Source organism: Alligator mississippiensis, chromosome 1 (genome assembly GCF_030867095.1).
Source record: "Alligator mississippiensis isolate rAllMis1 chromosome 1, rAllMis1, whole genome shotgun sequence".
Taxonomy (NCBI): Eukaryota; Metazoa; Chordata; order Crocodylia; family Alligatoridae; genus Alligator; species Alligator mississippiensis.
In genome coordinates, this window is record NC_081824.1 from 19515222 (window position 1) to 19537520 (window position 22299).

Below are 22299 nucleotides of genomic sequence, written 5' to 3' on the forward strand. Positions count from 1 at the left end.
CCTAACCAAACCATCCTGCCAGGGCCTGGCCACGCCCTGCTCAGCTCAGCACAGTGGAAGGGAATGGGAGGCTGTTTTAGCGCCTCCTGGCTTCTAGCCCGAGCCACTGCAGGCATGTGCCTGCATTTTTTCAGTCCAGAGGGGATGTCTGTACACTTACAAACTGGTTTAGCTTAGCCAGGTTAGACTAACCTGCAAAGATTGAATTAATTCAGAATCAGGCTTTTTGACTGTCTGTCCCTAGCCTAAAGGAGTCTTAAATAGAGCCATCTCAGATAGATGTGCAGTGCTTGATTCCAGACATCATTGATTTGGTTTTCCAAATTTATCAAAGTTATTCCCCCTCCTTACTAACCAGTCTGGGTTGATTTAAATCAGTGTTTTAAATAGCCAGTTAAATCAATTTTAATTTTATTTTTTCCATTTCGAGACGGTACATGGCTAGGTCCTCCTCTGCCTTCGCTGCTTTTCGGTGAACCAGGTGGAAGGATTAGATGACAGTGTGCCAGAGAAGTAAATGTATTCATGGATTTTCAGGGACTTCAACAGGGTGGACTAGAATCACGCTTAGTTGCTTAAATTCACTTACTCGTCTCAGTCGGTAGAAGGGAATCTGGTCCAATATATAAGTCATTATATAATTTAATATATATGCGTTTAAATTTGTAATTCTTATCTTTTTATGGAAGAAAATTATGAGTGATACTTTTCTTACTTGATTATTAATTTTTTTCTCATGATTTGTGTCAATATGAGTTTACATGGAAAAGGAAATTCAGTTTAGAAATGTACAAAAGCAATATTTTAATCTTTTAAATTAGCACATTCAAGATTTTATTTAACTGAGTACACAGAAAAAAGTAAGCTATAAAAATACAGTTGCATTGAAAACTGATTCATTAAAGGAAGTATTTTATATATATATATATGTAGCTAGTGAACTGAACTGATTGGTTGTAGTCACCATGTCCTTTTGATTTTAGATTTCATCTTCTCACATCTCATTTCTATTCATAGAGTGGAAAAGCAAAATAAGATTTCTTGCTTTACAGCTCTCAATTTCTCAATTTTGAATGAGCAATTACAATGAATTGAATAAATTGAAGTATTCTCTGCACCTGCAGAACAAACTAGTTCAGTGCAGTGAAAAGCAGGTTTAGCCCCTGAAAAAAACTCTCTATTTCCGCAGGCTAAACCAGTGATTTCAGCCATTTCTGTGGTTTGATTTTCTTTAAAACATACACGTGATTTTTTATTTAGCTTTTATTTTACTTTTATTTAGTAAGTTTAAATTATATCAATTGATTGGAGTCAGCTTGGGCCTTAAAACAGGTTGCCCTAATTTTAAAGTGTGTGCGCTTTTAATTTTTTTATAAAAAATATTTAATTTTTGAGCCATCAAGTCACATAACTTTGAGGCACTTATAATAAGGGGAATTCATAAGTTTTTACCGTTCTCCTTTGTGGGCCAAGGTAAATGGAGCTATTAACATGAGGGGCAGTGCTTGAGTAGCCCTTTGTGTTCCCATGCTTATATTAGCCTGAAGAAGAAACTTAAACAAAAATTGTGGGTATGAACTAAAAGTTAAACTGACCTTTCATTTTGGTTGACAGAAGAGACTTTTCAAATTTATTTCTTAAATGCTTGGTTAATATATCTTTTGTTCATTTATTGTGTTGTCACTTTGAATCTGTTTTGTATTTTTTCATGTATATCAGGATCAAGATGACTAGATAAGCAAAGAATATTACATTATATTTTTGATTAACATTACTGAGTATTTGCCACATGGCAAAACTATGTGGGATGAGGTCCAAAATCCGGCAAATCACTGTTGATATTTCCCCCAAAAAATTTGAGGCTCATGTCTAAAGTGTAATCCAATCAAGTCTAAAATCCTGTATTTATAAATTGGTTTGACATATGTAGACCACATTTGTTTAGACATGTTTTCTTAACAGACATGTTTTAAGTTGTGTTGCATCATCAGAACCAACACAATGTGACCATTCAGTTTTCAATGCGGATTTGCAGTCAACTGTGTCCACTAATAATACTTTTGGTTGCAAATCAGCAACACCCCAGTAATCAAGCAAGCGGCTAATGGATTTCAGCAGAACACACACATACCTGCTCACACAACAGAAGTGAAGTACAAGGAAATGACTAAGGTGCTCAATGAGTCAAATATAAGTGGAATCTTTAGCTGAATTGAATAAAATTGTGTTTCTTTCTTGCAATTAGCGTTTTTTTTCAAACTGCAGTATAGGTCCATTGACTTCTAAAGGCTTATATTTAGGGGTGAACTGATATATCAGTTGGCTATCATATCGGCACCAATAAAAGAAGAAATTACATTATCGGCTTCTTTGGTCAATTTACCGAATAATTTCGGCCGTGTGTCCAGAGCACCCTGGCATGTGTAGTCTAGTCCCTGCGCCCCAATACCGTCCCAAGCCTGCGGCAGACTACAGTTCCCAGTGAGCAGCAGGAGCAGGAGGGAGTGCCAGGGAGTGGTCACAGGATGCCACGCTCAGCAACAAAGGGACTGTTACCAGCTCCTGCTGCTGCCACTGCTGTGGCAACACGGTGCATGCAGCAGGGGCTCATGCACTGGGGCTGCCGCGGAGACACGGGGCTGCATACGGGCAAGGTAAGACTCCACATGAGGGATGTTCCACTCCGCCAAGCACTGGGCTCCTTTGCAAAAGCGACTTCTCCCTGGTGACCCCAGGACCTCAGCTGTGCAGAGCTGGCAAGCGCCAAGGCAGTGGCATGCTTTGTGGTTCCAAACACGGCCAGCGCCGCCGTCCATGCGAGGGTCTGCCCTGCCCACTCTGGACGGCAGCATGAGCTGCGCAGGGAGCGGGGCTGCAAGTAGGAGCCGTGGGCAAGGGGGTGACATGCATGAGAATAAGGGAGTCACTGCCTCCCTCATTGAGGGCCAGAGCAGGCAGGAGGTGTGTGTGCGTGTGTGTTTCAAATACAAAACAAACAAAAAGATGTATGTCAATAGTTTAAAATGCCTCGCACTATTACTAAATATCGGTGATCAGATCAGCATTGGCCAATATGGTTGGCTAATTATTGGCTATTGGTATCAGCCAAGAAAATCTTTACCGGTGCACCCCTAGCCATATTAATGATATACAAGCTCAGGCTCTTACACCTTAAAAATAAATAATCGTGCTCTATTCTTGTTTCTGCAAAGCAGAGGAATTTTTTATTTTGCGATGTATTGGCCTGGCTATGTATCATGAGTAGATCAGGGGTTTGAAGTTCATCTTAACCGATACAGGTATTCATCTGACAATTGGTTAACTGAATCAGTGGTAAATAGCAAGAAGACTGAAAAGCTTGATTTCACTAATTAGGTTTTGTAAAAACTATTAATTTCTCCAAAAGATGCTAAGCCCTGGTTATGACATTTTAGGTAAAGAACTGCTGGTGATATAAAGCATTCTTGTCTTTCCTAGATCCTTGATTTGAGCCCAATCAGGATTCCTCTGTCACAAAACCACTAGGAATAAATCAAACACATTTTAGCATAGTTGTTTGTCTCTGCCTAGCAAAGGCATGAGACTAAACTGACACTGATACTTAATCACCCCTAATTCATGGAGGGAGAGTGCTCCTTCCAGGTCAGGAGAGGGGTCACTGGCAGGGTTATGTGGAGAAACGTGTGGTGCAGTTAACTTCACAAACCTGACCTGTGAATGAGTCTAGGGCTTCCTTTCCCAGTATACTGTACAGAAAGAATATACACATGAAAGGTTGTTTTCAAGCAGATAGCGAGGTTTACAGTTTAATACATCTTTCCATCTCAAAAATGAAATGTGTTTTTTTAATCATAAGGACTGTATAATTAATGTGTGCCCCCTTTTTCCCCCCATTTTTAATTAAGTTGTAAGGTTTGGGTTCTAAATAGGAAGGATCCCCGCAACTTGACATGTAATCAGTTTAATAAAAATTATTAAGAATCATTTGGGGTACTACAGCTGTCTCCAGTTACTCTTTCCAGTGTCTGTGGTTTTACAACAGATTTTCCTGTTTCTTTTAGACTGTTTTTTGGTTTTGAGGGGGAGGGAGGGATTGTTTTGGTTTTGGGGGTTTTGAGGGGTGGGTTGCCTTTTGCCTTAGTTACTATGTGAAAATATATATAAAATAACAAGGAAAATTGACAAAGACCCTGATTTAGCAGTTAAAGCCAGTATATGCTTAAGTGTGTGCTCTGTGTGTCACCCCATTGAAGCACAATTACTTAAAGTCTATTGATTAGGCATGTGTTTAAATGTTCCTATGTTTGTATAGGATTAAGGCCTGTATAGGATTAAAGACTGTTTATGCAGGGGGAAGCTAAAACTGGCTCTAAGCTATCAATTGCACTAGGTACACAAACTGGACAAGTAAAATTGTGTTTTTGAGGCAAGTTGCTAGCATTGTTTTCTAATAGCAATCATGGGACCAAATCCAATCAAGGACCTGGGAGACTAACATGCTATAGGTGCCTGACTACTGGAACAGAAACCAGACTACTGAATAAGGCACCTAAGCCCTCTGTACAGTATATGGGGAGACTTAGGGCCAGGGGCCAGATGGGTCCACCAATTAGATCTACCTATTACAGGAAGTCCTTGAGCCAAGATCCAAAACCCAAGTGTTCCTCTACCCCTGCTTGGGGTCTTGAATACTATTCTGCCTCGTGGCATGACTTTAGAAGAGAGTAGTAAAGAGTCAGCACCAAAAGTAGCCAATAACTTGGTGATTTGAGCTCTTTCCTGAGAGATGTGGGTTTGAATTCCCACAGATGGAAGTGGAAATTGAACTTTTTTTTTCCCCACATCCTACATGAGTATAACAAGTGAGCTATTATACCAAGGTGCAGAGATGGGTGGCACCATTTCCTTTGCTGGCTGCATTTTAAAAGAAAGTGACCCCTGTTCATTTCTTTTAAAGATGCAGATAAACACTTACCTTCAGGAGAGGGTTCCAGGCTGTGGATCCCAAGGAAATGCAGACACCTCCCTGCACACCTGCGTGGAACATCTGCTGAGCAGGATTTCATATTTGCCTTTGTCTGCAGCATTTCCTATTGGATAGCTCTGTTATTTGGGATGTAGTTCGGAGGCCTCTGAGTCTCCCCCTGTACTGTAGAGAAAGCCTAGGACCCTCACTCAGAATTTTTTATTCCGTTTCTGAGGTCAAGTGCCCGAAAGTCCTGTTGACTCTAGACCATCAGTCTAGCCAGTAGGTCTCACTTGTAACAAAGGTAAGTAAAACTGCTCCACACAGATGTGGCTTTCAATTTTACAAGTTCAAATAAATATTAAGCTGTAATAATATAGAAAACCAAAGTCCAGAGTCTCGAGATCCAAGCACTCATGATTGTTGCATAAAATTAAGCATGTGCAGGAATACTTACATGATCCATGGCCTTTGTTGAACAGGAGAGATAGGCTGTGCTCTTAGTATTATCAGAGAGGGGAAAATGAACAGTGCACAGAGGTAGTTACAGGGCTGCACTAATTATTGTAGAAAGTTTTATAGAACTTTTCAGCCAAATCACCACAGATTCTTAGCTTGGAGGCTGATGGATTGGGTGACAAACACCCAATATGCAACCTCGGTGGTGAGTGTTCCCAACAACCTGTTTGACAGATTTCAGAATCAATCATTACTTTCATGTGCTTCAATTTCTGGATGCTGAGTTTTGCAGCAAGATCCTCAGAGGTGCCAAGTACTCAGCTGTTCTCTCTGCTTCAGCTGGATTTGAAAAGTCTCAGAACTCTTTGCAAGCCAGGCCCACAAAGTTAGGGGATATTTCTGATTTTTTTCCCTCAAACAAGCAGCTCCATTTCATCCTAGCCAGGAGAGAAGGCAACATTTAATTTGAAGAACAAAAGAATTAAATGTTTGAAAAATGTCACTGTTAGGAGAGTGCAGAATTAGAAAGCAGCAGAGATTTCTCCCTGAACTTCATGACTTGGCTTCAGATAAATATATCACTCTGAAGAAACCTAATTTGACATACTAACAGCAAAAGCAGAGAAAGTCACTGCCCCTACCATAAAACAGTATATCTTTAGCACAGGCTTGCTGCATTTATTAGCCACGTTACAGTGTACATTTCAAATAAATATGCAGAGATACCATATTTGACAATATTTTTTTTTATTGTGATTTTCTGTTCATTTTAGCCACTTGCCAGGAGGTACATTGATTAGCCTTTGCAGAGTCACTGCTTTAGTTCAGAAGCTAGCATCCTTCATAAGCCATGGACCAGAACCACCCTGCTGCAATCCAGCACAGGGTGAGTGGCTTCAGCAACACTTCAGCAGTGGGGAACAGACCTGCACCTGAACCAGCACCAGGTCCAGGCTGTGGGAGCTGTGCCTTCTCCACTGGCACTTCTCCTAGCCTCCCAATTCCTGGTTGGGGCTCAAGTGAAGCTTCCAGCCCATCACCACTTCTCCCCAATCCCTGTTACCTGGCTTCAGTCCGGGTGCAGCTTCCAGCTGATCGGGACCTGAGCTGGGGCGAGGCACCTGAAAAGTGCATTTGCCCTACTGCTGCTGCTTCTTCCCTCCCCGCCAAGCACCTTCCAGGAACAGCGCAGGTGCAGCTTCCAGCTGCCCCACTATAGCTCAGTTCCCCACCGCCTGGAAGCTGTGCCCATGCTGCAGCCAAGGAGCAGGGAGAGGGGGAGAAGTAGTTATTGGATTCAGCTTCTAGCTGCCCATCCCTGGCACAGCTTCTCATTACCCATGCCCAGCATCAGCCAGATACAGTAGCTCTGAGGGTCATATGTTGCCAACCCCTGCCTTAGTTCATTCTAGAGTAGCGAAATATGAAAGGTAACCAAATCTGTGTCTACTTTATAGATGTTTGGGTCAGAAGGGACCTTAGCAGATCATCGAGTCCGACCCCCTGCCCTGGGCAGGAAAGAGCACTGGTGTCAGGCGACCACAGCCAGATCCAGGTCTATGGTTTCAGCATGTACTTATACAAGTACTACTGTATTAAAAAAAAAAGAGGAAGAATGTTAGTTATTAAAAAACAGACCTCTATTTTATTTCATGCTGGCATGGTCACAAAAGAAACAGCACTCAGGGAGACGTTACAGTTTTTTTACTGTCGCAAAAAAAATGATATGGCTGACCTTAACTGTATTGAGCAACCACAAAACTGTAGTTGAAATCAAAGATATGTGACTTCTCAAAACCTGTGAAAATCCAAGCCCTGAACTTGGTCGCATTTATGCTTTTATTGCATGTTTTGGTGAACCATGAATATTACCATAGTTACTCAATTAGAAGATGAGGGTTTTTTTCCCCCCATTTAGCATGGCAGTGGGGAAAAGCCCCTCGCTTTGCAATTGAGGATGAGGAAGTGGGGGTCAGGGGGGAGGGAAAAGGGGGCAAACAGCTTCTGCAGCAATGGTTGCGGCTCCAGCCTCAGCCCAGGGTTGGAACTGGAGCCACAGCTGCCATCTGCCCCCCCTGCTGCCTCTACATGCCCTGCCACCCCTCCTCCACAGCCCCCAGTCTCCGCTGCCCCTGCCACCACCCCCCCATGCTGCTTCTTCCTCTCTCCCCCCCTCTGCTTCACTCCTTACCTTTGCTCCACATTGGCAAGCTCCATCCCTGCTGCACGTGGGGAACGAAGCATGGCTGTAGCCCAGCCCTGTAGCAGCAGCGGTGGGGAGCCGGCACTGGTGCTATGGGGCCAAGCTAGAGTCATGCTCCATGCCTCAGGCTTCAGCACGGATGGAGCCGGTCAGTGCAGACAAATGTGGTAGGGGCGGGGATGGAGGGGCAGATGGGGGAAGAGACTTCAGAGGGATGAGATGGGAGGAAGGGAGGCAGGGACCTGAGGCTGCGGTTGGCAGAAGCAATGTGGGGAGGGGAAGGGGGAATATGGGCAATCTGAGGCTGTGGGAGGGGGAGAGGCAGGATCAGGCACAATAGGGTCTAATTGGGGGGCCAGGCAGCAATGTGTAAGCTGCCTACCTCTCTCACCGCCTGCCCCACCACCTCCACACTGCCTGTCCCCTACCGCCTGTTCCCCACCGCCCCCCACTACCTGCCCTATTACTGCCCCCCCGCCCTACCATGTTCCCCCACCACCAGTTTCATTACTGCCTCCCCCCCCATCACCTCTACCCCACCACCTGCAATAGTTGGGGTGGAGACAAATTTAGGATGATTAGGACAAATTATTATACATTTATACCTTTTCCATGTGTAGAATCTCATTATTGGAGGGTCATCTTACCATCAGGGTTGCCTTGTATTCAGGTAAATGCAGTAGTTATCTGCCCTACACTGCACTAATGTTTTTGCTATTCTCCCATTTGATTATTTTGAGATGTAATTTATAAGAACAAATCTGGACGTGCTTTCTTTTTTAAATACTACTGTTGGCCCTGCTAAAATTCCATGGTATAAATTTCATGAGGTGCTCCAAACACATTGCATTTAGGAATATAGTTATTGCCAGACTATACCAGACCTTTGCTCCATTTCATCCAAAATCCTCTGTCTGACAGTGACCAGCAGCAGGTATTTCAGAAGGAGGTATCAGATCCTTGTATTAGATGTCGCTGCGGCAAGTTAGATTCATAGGTTCATTATCAAAATGGGGTTGAAACAGACCTTGGGAGATCCAAGCTTCTGCTCAAGGCAAGAATAGCTTTGTTTAACTATCCCAAATAAATGTTTGTCTAACCTGCATTTAAAAACTTCCAGTGATGGAGATTTCAAGTTCCCTACATAATAAGTTCCAGTACTTACCCACCCTCATAGTTAGAAGGCTTTTCCTAATAGCCAACCTAAATCTTCTTTGTTGCAATTTAACCACATTACCGTATTTACCCAAATCCAAGATGACATCGTTTAAGATGACCCTTCCAATAATTAGATTCTACAGGTGGAACCTTTATAAATGTGTTATAATTTTCTGTGTATAGCAGGGACGGCCAACCTGCGGCTCCAGAGCTACATGCGGCTCTTCAGGAGTTAATATGCGCCTCCTTGAATCTTTGCACAAGCACACAGTGACCAGCTTCCATGCATCCATTTGGATGCTGGTCACCATGTGCTTGTGCAAAGATTCAGGGAGATGCATATTAACTTCTGAAGAGTCGCATGTGGCTCCAGAGCCACAGGTTGGCCACCCCTGGTATATAGAATCGAATTATAGGAGGGGCATTTTAAATTCATCCCATCCCTGCCCTTACCACTGCAACAGGGAAAGTTGCAGTAGAGGGACAAGTGGTGGGGGAGCGAAGCAGCCCTTGCCTCCGCCCACGCACTTTACCCCATCTCCTGTCATCCCCCCGCACCTGCTCTTCCATGTTTGCTCTCCCCCAGCATGTGCCCCTCTCTCTTCCCCCTGCTCCCTCCTGCCATTTTTTTTCCCCACATGAGACTTGGCTTCCTCCTTACCCCTTTCTACCACTGTTTACCCTGAGTCACAGCTCCCACTCTGGCTCCAACCCTGTCAGGCCTGCAGCATGGGGTACGTTTTCCTTTTCCACATTATCAACACATTCACAAATTCTAGCAGCTTAGTGAAACACGGTTTTCCTTTCACGGTCTGTATTGATTAGACTGTGTCACATCACAATCTCCAGTTGTTCCATTCACCTGTTTTTATTACATTTGCAATCAGTTCATCAGGTACGGAGTACTGGTCTGTAGTCCCCCAGTTAACTTAAGAGCCCCTTTTAAATATTGGTATAACAATGTCTACTCTCTAAACTTCTGAACAAAGACTGTTTTGAGTGAGAGAGATTGCTGATTTGTATTAGCATTTCAGCTGCTTCAAATTTAAGCTCCCTCACAATTTTGGGGTGTTTCATCTGAATTTAGTAACTAACTCCTTTTAAAAAGATCAGTTGGCTGCACCTCTATTATTTCTGACACCGTAGTGTCTCAGAGTATCTCATCTTTATCACGGGGAGGGAGTGACTCCTCGATAGAAATCTCTACAGTAAAGGCTGGTACAGAAAGATCATTTCACTTCCAATCAGTATCCTTATCTTCTTTAATTACATCCTTTACCCACTAAGAATCCAAGAGATGCATCATTTCCATTGCTGGCTTCCTGCTTCAAATAATCATAAAGAATTTTTTGTTGTTTGTTTTTACATCTTTAGCTATTTGTTTTTTGAAACCCATTTCAATCCTTATTTCCTCTTCCGTGAGGTCTGCTGTAAGTGTCTCTAGGGTCAGATTTCTGAATTTTAAAGGACTTCTATTTGTCTTGAATAACCTCTTGTCATTGCCCTTTAGTCACTTTGGTTTTCTCCTTCTCTTCCAGATTTGCTTTTTGCCAAGTAATAAATAGGTAAATCTTCTGAAACGTCTCTTTTTAAAAGAGCATCTGTGCAGCCTCTAAGGATTTTTCTTCCTTTAGTTTTAGCTATAGACCTGTTTGAGTAGCCTAATTTGCTCCACATCTTCCTTTTCAAAGTGGCATTGTTACTTTCTTGTACTCTGCTTGATCTTGGGATGTTGTATATATTGTAGACACTGTTATTTAGTTTTTCCACTATTTTCACTTATTGAACTGAGTGTCTCAGGCCTCAGGTGTTTCAAGTTGTGCAAATCACCATGAAAATTGTAGCATACATTTAGGACTTTTCTAGGAGTCTAAAGGAGGGTAGACTTACTTCTGTTAAATTTCACTGGGAATTGGGCAGCTAATTCCATGAAACTCTTTTGAAAAGCCTAACCTCTTTTCTGTACCTTGTACCTATCAATACTTCTGATTTCTGCTTGGCAGAAACAATTCCCAAAAGAGAAGAACCTTGCATGCAGGATCCAGACAGAAATCCAGAACTATAAACAGAACACAACGGATGTGATCTCATAAATCAGAGATTGGGGAGAGACTCTGCTGAGACTGGCAGAGAGGAATCAAAGATGCTAATTACATTACATTGCACAAGGCATTTTTAATCATCGGTGCTCTTGTCCAAACTCAGTTTTGCTTTCACTTGGCGTGTCTACATGAGACACTACATTGTCGTAGCGACAAGCTACAGCGATGTGGTTCATCACTACGGCAATGTAGCATTGGCAGACACAAACTGTGATGTCAGTGCTACTGTGCAGTAGCTCGTTTTTACTGCACAGTAGGGTTGGAAATGATCCGTGTACTGCCGGGCCTGTGCACTGTCGGAAATCAGAGCAGCCGGCCGCTGCTTTCTGACCCGCCCCCACCGGAGCAGTAAAACTTTCTCCTGACAGGCGGGTAGTGATGGATGGGGTGAAATTAACCAGGCACAGACGCGTGTTGGTTATAGGAGATTGTTTACTTACGTCGCCCAGATAGTGACGTGCGACGCAGGCTGAGCCTTTGTTTCTGTTACAGTTGCTTCGGTTACAGTTGAGCGAACAAGGTCGGGTTACGATATCAAGCGATGACGAACGAAGCGCGCCGAGAATGAACTATCGCGCCTGCGGGGCTTTACTACGTCAAAATTAACGATGACAGGGAGTGGTTGACAGCTGATCAGACCATCAAGCTACTCTGGTGATGGACTTAGGTTTCTCCTCAGAGATTTTTCCAGGGTTCTCCGGCTTGGGCGGAAGTTGCTAAACTATTTATAGACAGAGGTGTCTGACGGAGATACCCAATGATGAACCGTTATGTGGAATCTTTCATTTTCTGGCAAGCAGCAGTTCTTTGTGCTCTCAGGTTGCTATCAGGTTACAAGGTAGTGGGTTAGGTTTTCTGCCTGTTACGTATGAGGTTATGATGAGGGGCTTACACTTGTTTCTTGACCAATTGCAGGGATTTATGGCAGGGCTATCCCCTTTCACCCTGACCAGTCTTAAGTTTCGTTTCTTGTTTGTGATGTGGGCATAAATTATATACAGCTCTCCGCCAGGATTTTGTTTCAGGAGTTTCTGGCAAGGATTTCTTTTAACCCTTAGTTGACTACTTGAATGGTATCTCTTGCTAGTGGCATGGGCACTGATTAACTGGGTTGTGACATGCACTAACAGCAGTTACTGTGTAGTCATTTAGTACTTGCTAAAGAAAATACTAAATGACTGCACAGTAATAACTGTGCAGTCAGGGGCATGTATAGATGCACCCACTGTTGGGCTGAGCTGAGAACAGGAAAACACGTGCATTATCCCCAACAGGAGTGTAGCTGATAGTGACCTGTCAAATTCCACAGTGTTGGTCAGTATTTTATTTGTTCATAGCCTCTTTCATCCCAATATATTGCATCCTGTTGCTATTGGAAATGAGTGGCTAAACTCTCATTGGCTCCAACTGGAGCCAGATCTGATTATATCTGAGGTACAACTGACAAGCAGTCACCTCCAAATTGATACAGAAAATATAGTAAACAGGTGAGCACATTTGTTGGGAAGAGGGGCCATGGTAAGGATGGCCATCAGTGCTCCTACACACAATGCCTCATGGGCTTTTCTTTGTTCACGTCAAACAGATGAGAAGCTTATATTAGAAAGTATCACCTGAAAGGCCAGCACACCGAGTACTGTTGACTCTTATGGATGCCCTATCTTTACCTTCTCCCATACAAATTGTATTTGACATTCAAAGGGTAAAAGCTTTGAACAGTGGGGTTATATCCGCTCTGTCTGGAAAAACAGAATTTGAAATCAGTGAGCAGTCAAGGAGAAGGGTTTCTTCCTCCTGCCTCTCTCTTCAAATAAACATGATTTTGCCCCACAAGACTCCCCTTTAGTCATAAAAACAAAAGATTTGCAATGGACATACTGGCAGAGGTTGAAGGTGCATTGAGGAGAAGAGGGGTTTTAATGCTTGGCTCCAGCCTCTGTTTTGGGGAGATTGAGAGGGTTTTGCTGTTGCTCTATTGCTGTTCAGAGGGATTAAGCTACTTGATTGCCAGTAGCAGGCTGCACAAAAGCCTGGGGTGGTCCAGCATGTTGGGCTCTGTGGATATCTAGATCAGGCCTCCATGCCATTAATATCAAAAAAGAGAACTTTGATTAATTTTATAATTCAAATGCTGCCAGATGCTCCAGTACCTTTGTATTGTCTCAAGTAAGTCATGTTCAGCTTACAGAAAAGGTGCTTAAGAGGGGACATGATATTAGACTTCAGATAGCTGAAGGACTGCCATAAAGAAGAGGGAAAACACCTTTTCTCCCTTCTGCAGAAACCAGGGTGTGGACCAGTGGCTTGAAGTTGCAGCAAATTAGGTTTATATGGGATAGCCAGGAAAACATCACTGTTAGAAGAATGAACTGGTGGAATAGACAGCCTAGGGAAGTTATGGACTCTCCATCATTGGAGGACAAGCTTCTTCAGGTGAATCTGATATCTTTTATTAGACCAACTTAAATAGTTGGGGAAAATAACATTTTAGCAAGCTTTTGGGTTTAAAAACCATTCATCAGGCTGAGGAAGCCTCTGCAATTGGTGTGTGCTCTGTTCCTGGATGGAATGAATAGTCAAGAAACCTTCATGATTGGAGGTGTTCAAGAAGAGTTAGAAAAGCATTGGTCAGAGATGATCAAGGAATAGCTGTGCCTATGCTCTTCTATGGGTATTTCCCATGTTCCTGGGCTTTGCTGGTTGCCACATCGGACTGGAAAGGATTTCTTTCCCAGCTGTTGCTACTTGCGTGCAGTGGTGGAAGGAGGGGTTCACCTTCCTCAGAAGCATTGGGTGTTGGTTGAGGTTGGTCATTGAATTTTGACTAGAGTGTGCCAGTGCTCCTGCTGAGATTTACACCCAGAAGTTCCTGGCTAAAGGGTCTTACCCCTCTGCTCCGGGTCAAGCCAGTTGCCATATATGGCAGGGAGGAAGGATTTTATATGCCATATATGGGGAAGGATGCCATAGTCAGATTGGCACAGACCATGAGTGTTTTGCCTTCCTCCATAGTGAGGAGCATGACCCCCTTCCTTGGATCTCTCAAGCATATTTTAGCAACCCTTACAGCAGCAGGACATTGGCTGCCATTGTCCCCTTCCTTTATCTGTGGCAGGTTAGGGTGTCATGCCTTGTGGCTGTATGTCAGGGTTGAATGTGTAGTCTTACTAATAGGTTAGACAAGGATTTGTAATAGATGGTCTCAATAGGGATGATCCTGCCTCTAGCAGGGGATTGGACTAAATGACCTTTGGAGGTCCTGTCCAGCCCTACTGCTCTATGAGTCTGTGAAAGGCAATGGTGTGACAACCTTTCATCCAGCTCTCTTCTCAGGACTCTACAGGAGTGTGCAGGGTAAGGATCCAGCTTTCTGCAGGAGGCAGAGCCTGGATTAGCAGCAGCTCCTGCTTTCCGGGTCCTCTTTTGTTTTGATTTTGAGAGAAGTCACAATGTCTTCTAACACTTGATCTCTTGAACATCACTTCTCTCCCTGGTGGCATTTGTTCTCATTTCCATTTCCTCAGAGCATTGCTGGAACTTGTCCAAACTGAATGTTTTTGGTCACCACCACAGACCTGCGTGATTGCCATTTCCTCCATCAGCACACTATGTGGGAATGTGCTAGCACATGGGGCCTGAAGCCTTCATTAACTGTTTGTGCGCAAGCCTCCCTTGGTGCAGATACCAAAATATCTCGCAGAAAGTAATGCTTCCACTGTGCTTCTCGGGAAGAGTTAGTGTCTTAGAGGGCATTTTGGTCACAGAAAGCTGCAGGTGTGGTTGTTGCTAGTGCTTGTTCAGGTTTATGGAAAGAAGAGAAAAAGGAGGGAGGGTATTTATCACCACATCCTTGTGCTCTCCCCATCAGAGCTAAGGAAATGCCTGCGCTCCAAAGAGCACACAGGCATCAACTTCTAGTAACAGGGTAAAGGCAAAACCATTGACATTGCATCAGCATATTGCACTGGTCAGATGAGGAAAGGAGGAAAGGGATGTCATCCCTTTCAAGAGTGAATCATAGAAAAGTGGGGCTGAAAGGGATCTCAGGAGATCATCTGGTCCATCCCCCCACTCAACACAGAGTCATCCCCATGCAACCATCCTATAAAAGTGCATATCAAACCTATTCTTAAAACTAAACAAACAACCCTGTTGCACAGCTATCAGGAACATTGACTCAAGGCACCAAGAACACTTTAACCCACCATGGGTGAACCAGGGGGATGAGGGCACCATCTGCAAGGACATAAGTAGTTTATTAAAATATACTCACAAGATCCCAGGAAAAAGGCCATGCCATCTGTTATAGAGGGAGGCAAAAACCCCTACAGTCCATGCTGACAGTGAGAACGGTCCCTCTTAGAGTAGGGTTGTGACAAACATGAGCAGGTACAGAAGTGCTCCAGATCAGGTCATGCAGCACCCTTTAAGTACGATCTGTTGTACCTTCCATTGGCATGACCCTGGATTGCTTTATAAATCCATGTGGACAATCATTTGTAACACTTACAAGGTAACCTATAAGCTGTGCCCTCGCTCAACCAGAAGATCCGGGCTGGACACAGGAATTACTGGTCAACCATCTGTATCTGTATTGTACAGGAGGACAGGGTAGATGAGCATACTGATCCTGTCAGTCCTCCAAACCTTTGAATCTAAAAATATTTAGGCTGAACCAGTTTTCAGAGACACCAGGCACCCACTGCTGCCACTAAAATCAGTAAGACTACATGGTGATGTTTTTGAGAGATCATCAGAAGAATTTATACATCTGCTTTACAGCTGCAGTCTGAGTTGTTACCTTTTACGTGCCATATCAAACAACAGTGAGAGTTTGCACTTTTTTATAGTGTTAAATATTTCCATATTTGATTTATTTAAATATGAATACTTGTTCTTTTGTATTCAGCCCAGGAATTATAATTAAGCAAAGCCCTGAGAGCAGGCTGAGGGAGCAAAGTGGTGAAGACATTTAATGCCAAAGGAATCCACAGTGTGTTGCTAATATTCACTTGAGTACGTGCACCATACAAAATAATGTTTCAGTTCAGCAGTCCATCTGCATGCAGCCAATTGAAGGTTCACATCTAAAAAGTGATCACCATGAAGCTGCCCATTTAAGGAGCAACAGTTGTTTCCTCAAAGTTTGAGAGTATCTTAATTCTGTGCAAAACCTGCAGTTGCTTAGAGGAAGTTTGGACAGGTTGTTCTGCATAAGAGAGGTGTTTCTTACTTAGTTATTCTGGCTTTGAAATGATGGCCATATTGCTGCATGCAAAAGAAATCATGCTGTCACCAGGAAAAATATTTTTTTGTTATTTCATGAAAGGTTTTTACCTGTTTCAAGTAAAAAAGAGGTCTGATCATACGAGTTGAATTCCAGGCTCAGAACCAAACAGCTCCAAATTCTGCTTCTAGCTGTAATGCTTACTTTGCCTCTGATCCTGCACAACTGGCTGTTCAGCAGCTCCACCATGGACTCCCAAGGAGCCAGAATTTCAAAACTTTTTATCTTTGATCCCTTATCTACCTATTCAATTAGGATCATACTCAGGCTGTACATTCCTGGAGAGGCAAACTGTCTTTTTGTTATGTCAATGCCTAGCACAGTAGGACACTGCATTTGGGACCTGTAGGCAATATGACAGCAAGAGCAACAATAAAATACTGAATTGCCTAACTTATAGGTTGTTGAGAAGATTAGCTCTGTATTCACAATGCGCTTTGCAAATGAAAATGTCCTCAAGCTTCTCAGAATTACACGTTACTTTTTACTCTTCCAAAGAGAATGATAGAAGGAACCAAGAAATAATATATTGCATAGGCGATACTTCCTTTTGCCCCCCTATTATCTTCTCTCAGGTATCCCACCCAAAAAGATGAGAGCAGATGGGTTGGGTCAAGTGAAAAATGGATTTCCCTGAAAATGAGCCATATATTGCTTGGTATCATAGAATCATAGAAGTAGGGTCGAAAAGGACCTTGTAGATCTTCAAGTCCGACCTGAGCAGGAGGAAAACTGGGCTCAAATGACCCCAGCCAGGTAGGCATCAAGCCTATTCTTAAAGACCCCCAGGGTAGGAGCCAGCACCACTTCCCTTGGAAGTTGGTTCCAGATCCTAGCCGCCCTAACTATGGAGTAGTTCTTACGGATGTCTAATCTAACCCTACTCTCCAAAAACTTGTGGCCGTTATTCCTTGTTAACCCGGGGGGCGCTAGGGGAAACAAGGTCTCCCCAAAACCCTTCTGGTCCCCCCTAGTGAGTTTATAGATGGTCACCAGGTCCCTGCTCAGCCTTCTCTTGTGAAGGCTGAACGGGTTCAGGTCCCGTAGCCTCTCATTGTAGGGTCTGCCCTGCTGTCCCTGGATCATGCAGGTGGCCCTCCTCTGGACCCGCTCAATGTTGTCCACATCCCTCTTGAAGTGGGGTGCCCAGAACTGCACACAGTACTCCAGCTGTGGCCTGACCAGCGTCGCGTAGAGGGGGAGGATCACCTCCTTGGCCGTACTTGAGATGCACCTGTGGATGCACATTAGGGTCCGGTTAGCCCTGCCGACCGTGACCTCGCATTGTCGGCCCATGTTCATCTTGGAGTCAATAACGAGCCTCCGTGCTCTCAAGAAGGGAGTTTCCCATCTTATAAGTGTGCTGCTGGTTACTACTGCCCAAGTGTAGCACCCTGAACTTGTCCTAATTGAAACGCATCCTGTTTTAGTTAGCCCACCCTTGCAACCTATTCAAGTCTTGCTGCAGTCTTTCCCTCCCTACTAGCGTGCCCACCTCACCCAAATTTTGGTATCATCAGCAAATTTGAACAGGTTGCTTTTCACCCTGTCATCCAAATCGCTGATAAAGAAATTGAACGGTGCGGGCCCAAGAACCGACCCCTGGCGGACTCCGCTGCCCACTTCCCCCCAGGTCGAATATGACCCGTCCACCACCACCCTCTGAGTACAAGCCTTCAGCCAATTTGCAATCCATCTGACTGTGTAGGCATCGATGCCATAGTCACCTAGTTTTTTAATGAGGATGGGGTGGCTGACAGTGTCAAAGGCCTTGCTGAAGTCCAGAAAGACTACATCCACGGTGACACCTGCATCCAATGCTTTTGTGACCTGATCGTAAAAGGGAATCAGGTTGGTCTCCCATGACCTGCTCCTAATGAAACCATGCTGGTTGCCCTTGAGCATCATCCCCGATACCGGCCCATCACAGATATGCTCCTTGATGATCTTCTCAAAGAGTTTCCCTAGGATTGAGGTAAGACTGACGGGCCTATAGTTGCCCGGGTCCTCCCTCCTCCCTTCTTTAAAGATGGGGACCACATTAGCTATCTTCCAATCATCTGGCACCTGGCCCGAGCACCACGAGCGCTCATAAAGCCGTGCCAAGGGCCCTGCAATTACCCCTGCTAGCTCCCTCAACACCCTGGGGTGATGAGCATCTGGACCTGCTGATTTGAACACGTCCAGCCCCTCCAGAAGCACTCTAACCCAGTCCTCCTCAACCTTAGGTCTGGAAGTGTTCCCCTCGAGTCTGTCTTGAATCACGGTGGGGGAGTCCTGGTCCTTGCACAAGAAAACAGAAGTGAAGAATTTGTTAAAGAGGTCTGCTTTCTTCTCTGGCGCAACCACCAGATTGCCCAGCGGATCTTGCAGGGGCCCCACGTTTCCCGGTGCCTTCTTCATCCTCCCTATATATTTGAAAAAGGACTTTTTATTGTCTTTGATCTTGGACGCTAGTCCTAGCTCTATGTCCGCCTTAGCTTTCCTAACAGCCCACTACAGGCCCGAGCAGTGGAGGTATACTCCTCCTTGGAGATAGCCCCCCGCTTCCACCGGGTGTATGCCGCCTTTTTGGCAACCTGGCATTCCCGGACGTCCTTGGTGAGCCAGGGAGGCTTCTGGGCACTCTTGCCCCCATTGCTTCTTGTTGGGATCGTCACCCCTTGGGCCCTGAGTATCGTCTCCTTAAGGAACAACCACTCATGTTGGGCACTGAGTTCCCCTGCCCTTGAGAACCCCAGTGCCTCTCCCACCAATCTCTTCAACTCGTTGAAGTTGGCCCTCTTGAAGTCTAGGGCTACCGCCTTGCTGCAGGCCCTTGTCACCCTGCGCTGGGCTGGTATGCGGCAGCCCTCCATGGAGGCCCTTTCTATCAGCTGTGTTGTCTTCAGTGGGATTGTCTATAGAGACAAGCTCTATAGCTGGTCATATCTGTTTGCAAGATTAGGCCCATGTTTTCCAGTAAGAGATTTATTTTGTAATTTTATGCTTGTTTTTTTTCTCTGCAGCGAATATCCTCTACATGGCAAGCCAAGAAATGCTGAAGGTTGTGGACAGAGACAACACAACTATTCAGCAAAATTTGAAAAAGGTAACTCTTCAATCTTCAGAGGTTCATGATAGATCCACTTGTATGGAACCAGATCCTCAATTAAACAATATGAATCCAGAAAAACTTTCAGGCTTTACTAGTTTGCACCAGTGCTACACTGGTGAAACTCCACTGATTTCAAGGGAATTACTTCTGGTGTGCACCAGTGTTATTGAGCAGACTCCTAATCCCTAGGCTATTTCACTAAAAGGTGGGAAGGTCGTCCTCTTCCATTAGTTGCTAGATACTGTTGGTCTTCAGCTACCATTATGGAGACTTTCACATGCCTACCTAGGAGGGATAGGATGACCACAAATAGTAAGGAGCCAGAATGGGATCTTCTGGGTGTGCTCAGAAGGATAAGGCAAGTGGCATAGTGGGGATTAGGGTCTAAAATCTTCCTAAACTCCTCAAAATGGCAGCTAAGCAGCTAAAGCTAGCCATGTTAAGTGCAGGTTGGAAGGGACCTCAGGAGGTCACATCTAGTCCAACCCCGTGCTCAAAGCTGGACCAGCCTCAACTATTTCATCCCAGCCAAAGCTTTGTCTAGCTGGGTCTTAAAAACCTCCAAGGATGGAGATTCCACCACCTGTCTTGGTAACCTGTTCCAGTGCTTTGCTACCGTCCGAGTGAGAAAGTGTTTCCTAATATCTAATTTAAACTTCCCTTGCTGAGAATCTGGGTTTCCTTCTCCCTGGGCAAGTACCCTAATCACTAGGCTTTCTAGGTGTGTCTCAGTTTTAATTGTCAGATGTCTATTCCATTTCAAAGTACTGTAGAGCTCCAGGTTTGTGTGCTTTTAGCTCTTCCTTCCTGAAGAATGCACAGTCCTCCTGGCACCCTGGGAGGGATTCTTACAGGTGAACCTTAAGGGCTGACCCTGCAAACTCTTGCAAATAATCTCAGTGACTTTAGTGAAACTCTCAAGGGACTTGGTCCTAAGCCTGGTAAAGCCAAAAAAGACTGCCATTGGCTTCAGTTAGGTCTGGATCATACTCCCTAAGAAAGAAGTTTCTCAAGTCACACTGGGACAAGCCACGGTAGTAAAGTTAAGCAAGAGACTTTGAGAAATTTTATCTTTAATCACATATTTAACTTTAAACACACATGGTCTCCTTGACATTAGCAGGATACTTACTCAGATACTTAAAAGTGCTTATAACTGACTAGTTCTGTTAACTTTCATGGGATTACTCGCATGCTTCAGGTCACGCACGTGCTTATTTCCTTGCTGAATTGAAGCCTTTGGCAGTACTAAGTGTTTGCAGGTTCCTTGGTCTACTGAAGTCTGTGTTTTTCTGGACTGTGTCAATCTAAGCAATGTCCTGGCACACGGGAAGCTTTGAAAACCTGTACTAACTTTGTTTTATTGATTCTTCTGTGTCATCACACTTCTGAAGTGGCAGATGTACCCAAGAAAATAAAAAGTTGAGGTGAGGTTATGAGCAGCTGGCAGCCTGAAGAAGCAGCAGATACAAGTGTGAAGTTAAATGCCTATTTTTTTCCTTTACTTTTTAATTCTTCTAGTAATTTCTGGGAATGTGAAAATTACAGGGGGAAATCTAAACTGGCATTAAGTTAATTTTGAAGTGTATTGACAGTAAAAGTGGATTTTACTTATAAAGGTTGGAAGTTTATAAAAACAGGAACTGTAGTCCAAGTTGCTATGCGCTGGCAAGATGTCACTGCAAAAAATTTATACTGTTTAGTAGTCAGTGTGATCATAAGTTAAAAGCCAATCTTAACACCTGACTGTGCCAGCTGCTGTGAAATAGAAAAGTTATTTCTGGATCATATTTGCATGTTGTGTTCTGAAGGAGAGGGAAGAAGAGATACTAAATTATTCCAGTCTCTCTGAGTCCAGGTTTAAGCTTAATTATTACTAGTCAAGGACCAACAGAAAATACATGTCTCTTCAGACCTAGGCTTACTTATCTAACGATGCTAAAAAGATCAGATGTGTGTTTTGGGGGAATTGGGACATTATTTGGTTCATCAATTGAGGCATTTCATGGTCTTCTAAAGTGAGGAAAATGTGCACATTAAACAGAAGTTGAATTGTATGCAGAAAATTAAGATTTACCTTTCTACCATATAGATGTATGGTATATCATTTAATATATGGATACCAAACTATTTGTGAAACCAGGCAGAGTCTTGGTCGTCTAACACCTGACAGAAAGATTTTAAAAAATCACAAAATTCAAACAAATAAGGCACGGCTTATTGAGGGAGGCCTGTCTCAGCCAGTGTGATTAATTATTGTTAGCTAATTGTTCCTGGGCCCTTACATAGAAACTGGAAGCACAGATACTGCTGTACTAGAGGAAGTTTATTGTGATTTTTACAAAAAAGGAAGTCTGCTGTAATTCAATATTGGTAAAGGATTAATCAACAGTGAGAATCATAATCCTCTTGTTAGGGGGAAGAAAAATAAAAAGAAAGGGCATTTGGCTATAGCAGATGTTCCCTAGGGTACCCATGATAGGCAGCAGTTATTACTGGCTTATTTTAAGGCCTGATGTTGTAGAGACTTGCTTAGGCTTTATCTTTTTTCACATCAGTAGTCCTGTTGCAGTCAGTGGGAAGACTGGACTTGTTTCCTGGATCCTGAACCATATAAGACAGGAAGCCTAGTAAACATTTGCACTTCTGGGTTTATATTATTCCTCCCATTGTATCACACTCTACACACAAGGGTCCATGGCTGTCTTTAATTCCAGGATCTGATTCTCACTGACTTCAGTGAGCTCTGGATCGGTCCTATATTGGGCATGTTAGACTGGTTCATAATTTACCAAGACCTTACCCCATCTCCTCTTCACCTTAAGTGTCATGACACTTTTCATTTTAGAGTTGAACTTTTCCAAGCAGGTGCACCTTTTAATGTGACTTTGATTCAAGTTTTGCCCATGATCTCTAGGCAAAAAGGACCTGCAGATCCTTATTGAGCATACTCATTTGGCCAAGTCTAGTTGCACAGGTGGACAGAGGATATAAGATCTCCAAATCTAAGATCTATATAAGGGGTAC

The 22299-nt window shown here is 43.8% G+C and overlaps 1 protein-coding gene across 3 annotated transcripts in view; it reads left to right on the plus strand.

Moving 5' to 3' along the window:
- Positions 1 to 22299, plus strand: part of LDAH (lipid droplet associated hydrolase) — a 212529-nt gene that overhangs the window by 172726 nt on the left and 17504 nt on the right. For 2 of the 3 annotated variants that reach the window (XM_019481514.2, XM_019481521.2), the window contains exon 6: positions 19184 to 19266. The exons of the other annotated variant lie outside the window; for it this stretch is intronic. In XM_019481514.2, the coding sequence (XP_019337059.1) occupies positions 19184 to 19266 (83 nt within the window). The remainder of the gene's footprint in view (positions 1 to 19183; positions 19267 to 22299) is intronic. 3 annotated transcript variants of the gene reach the window in all.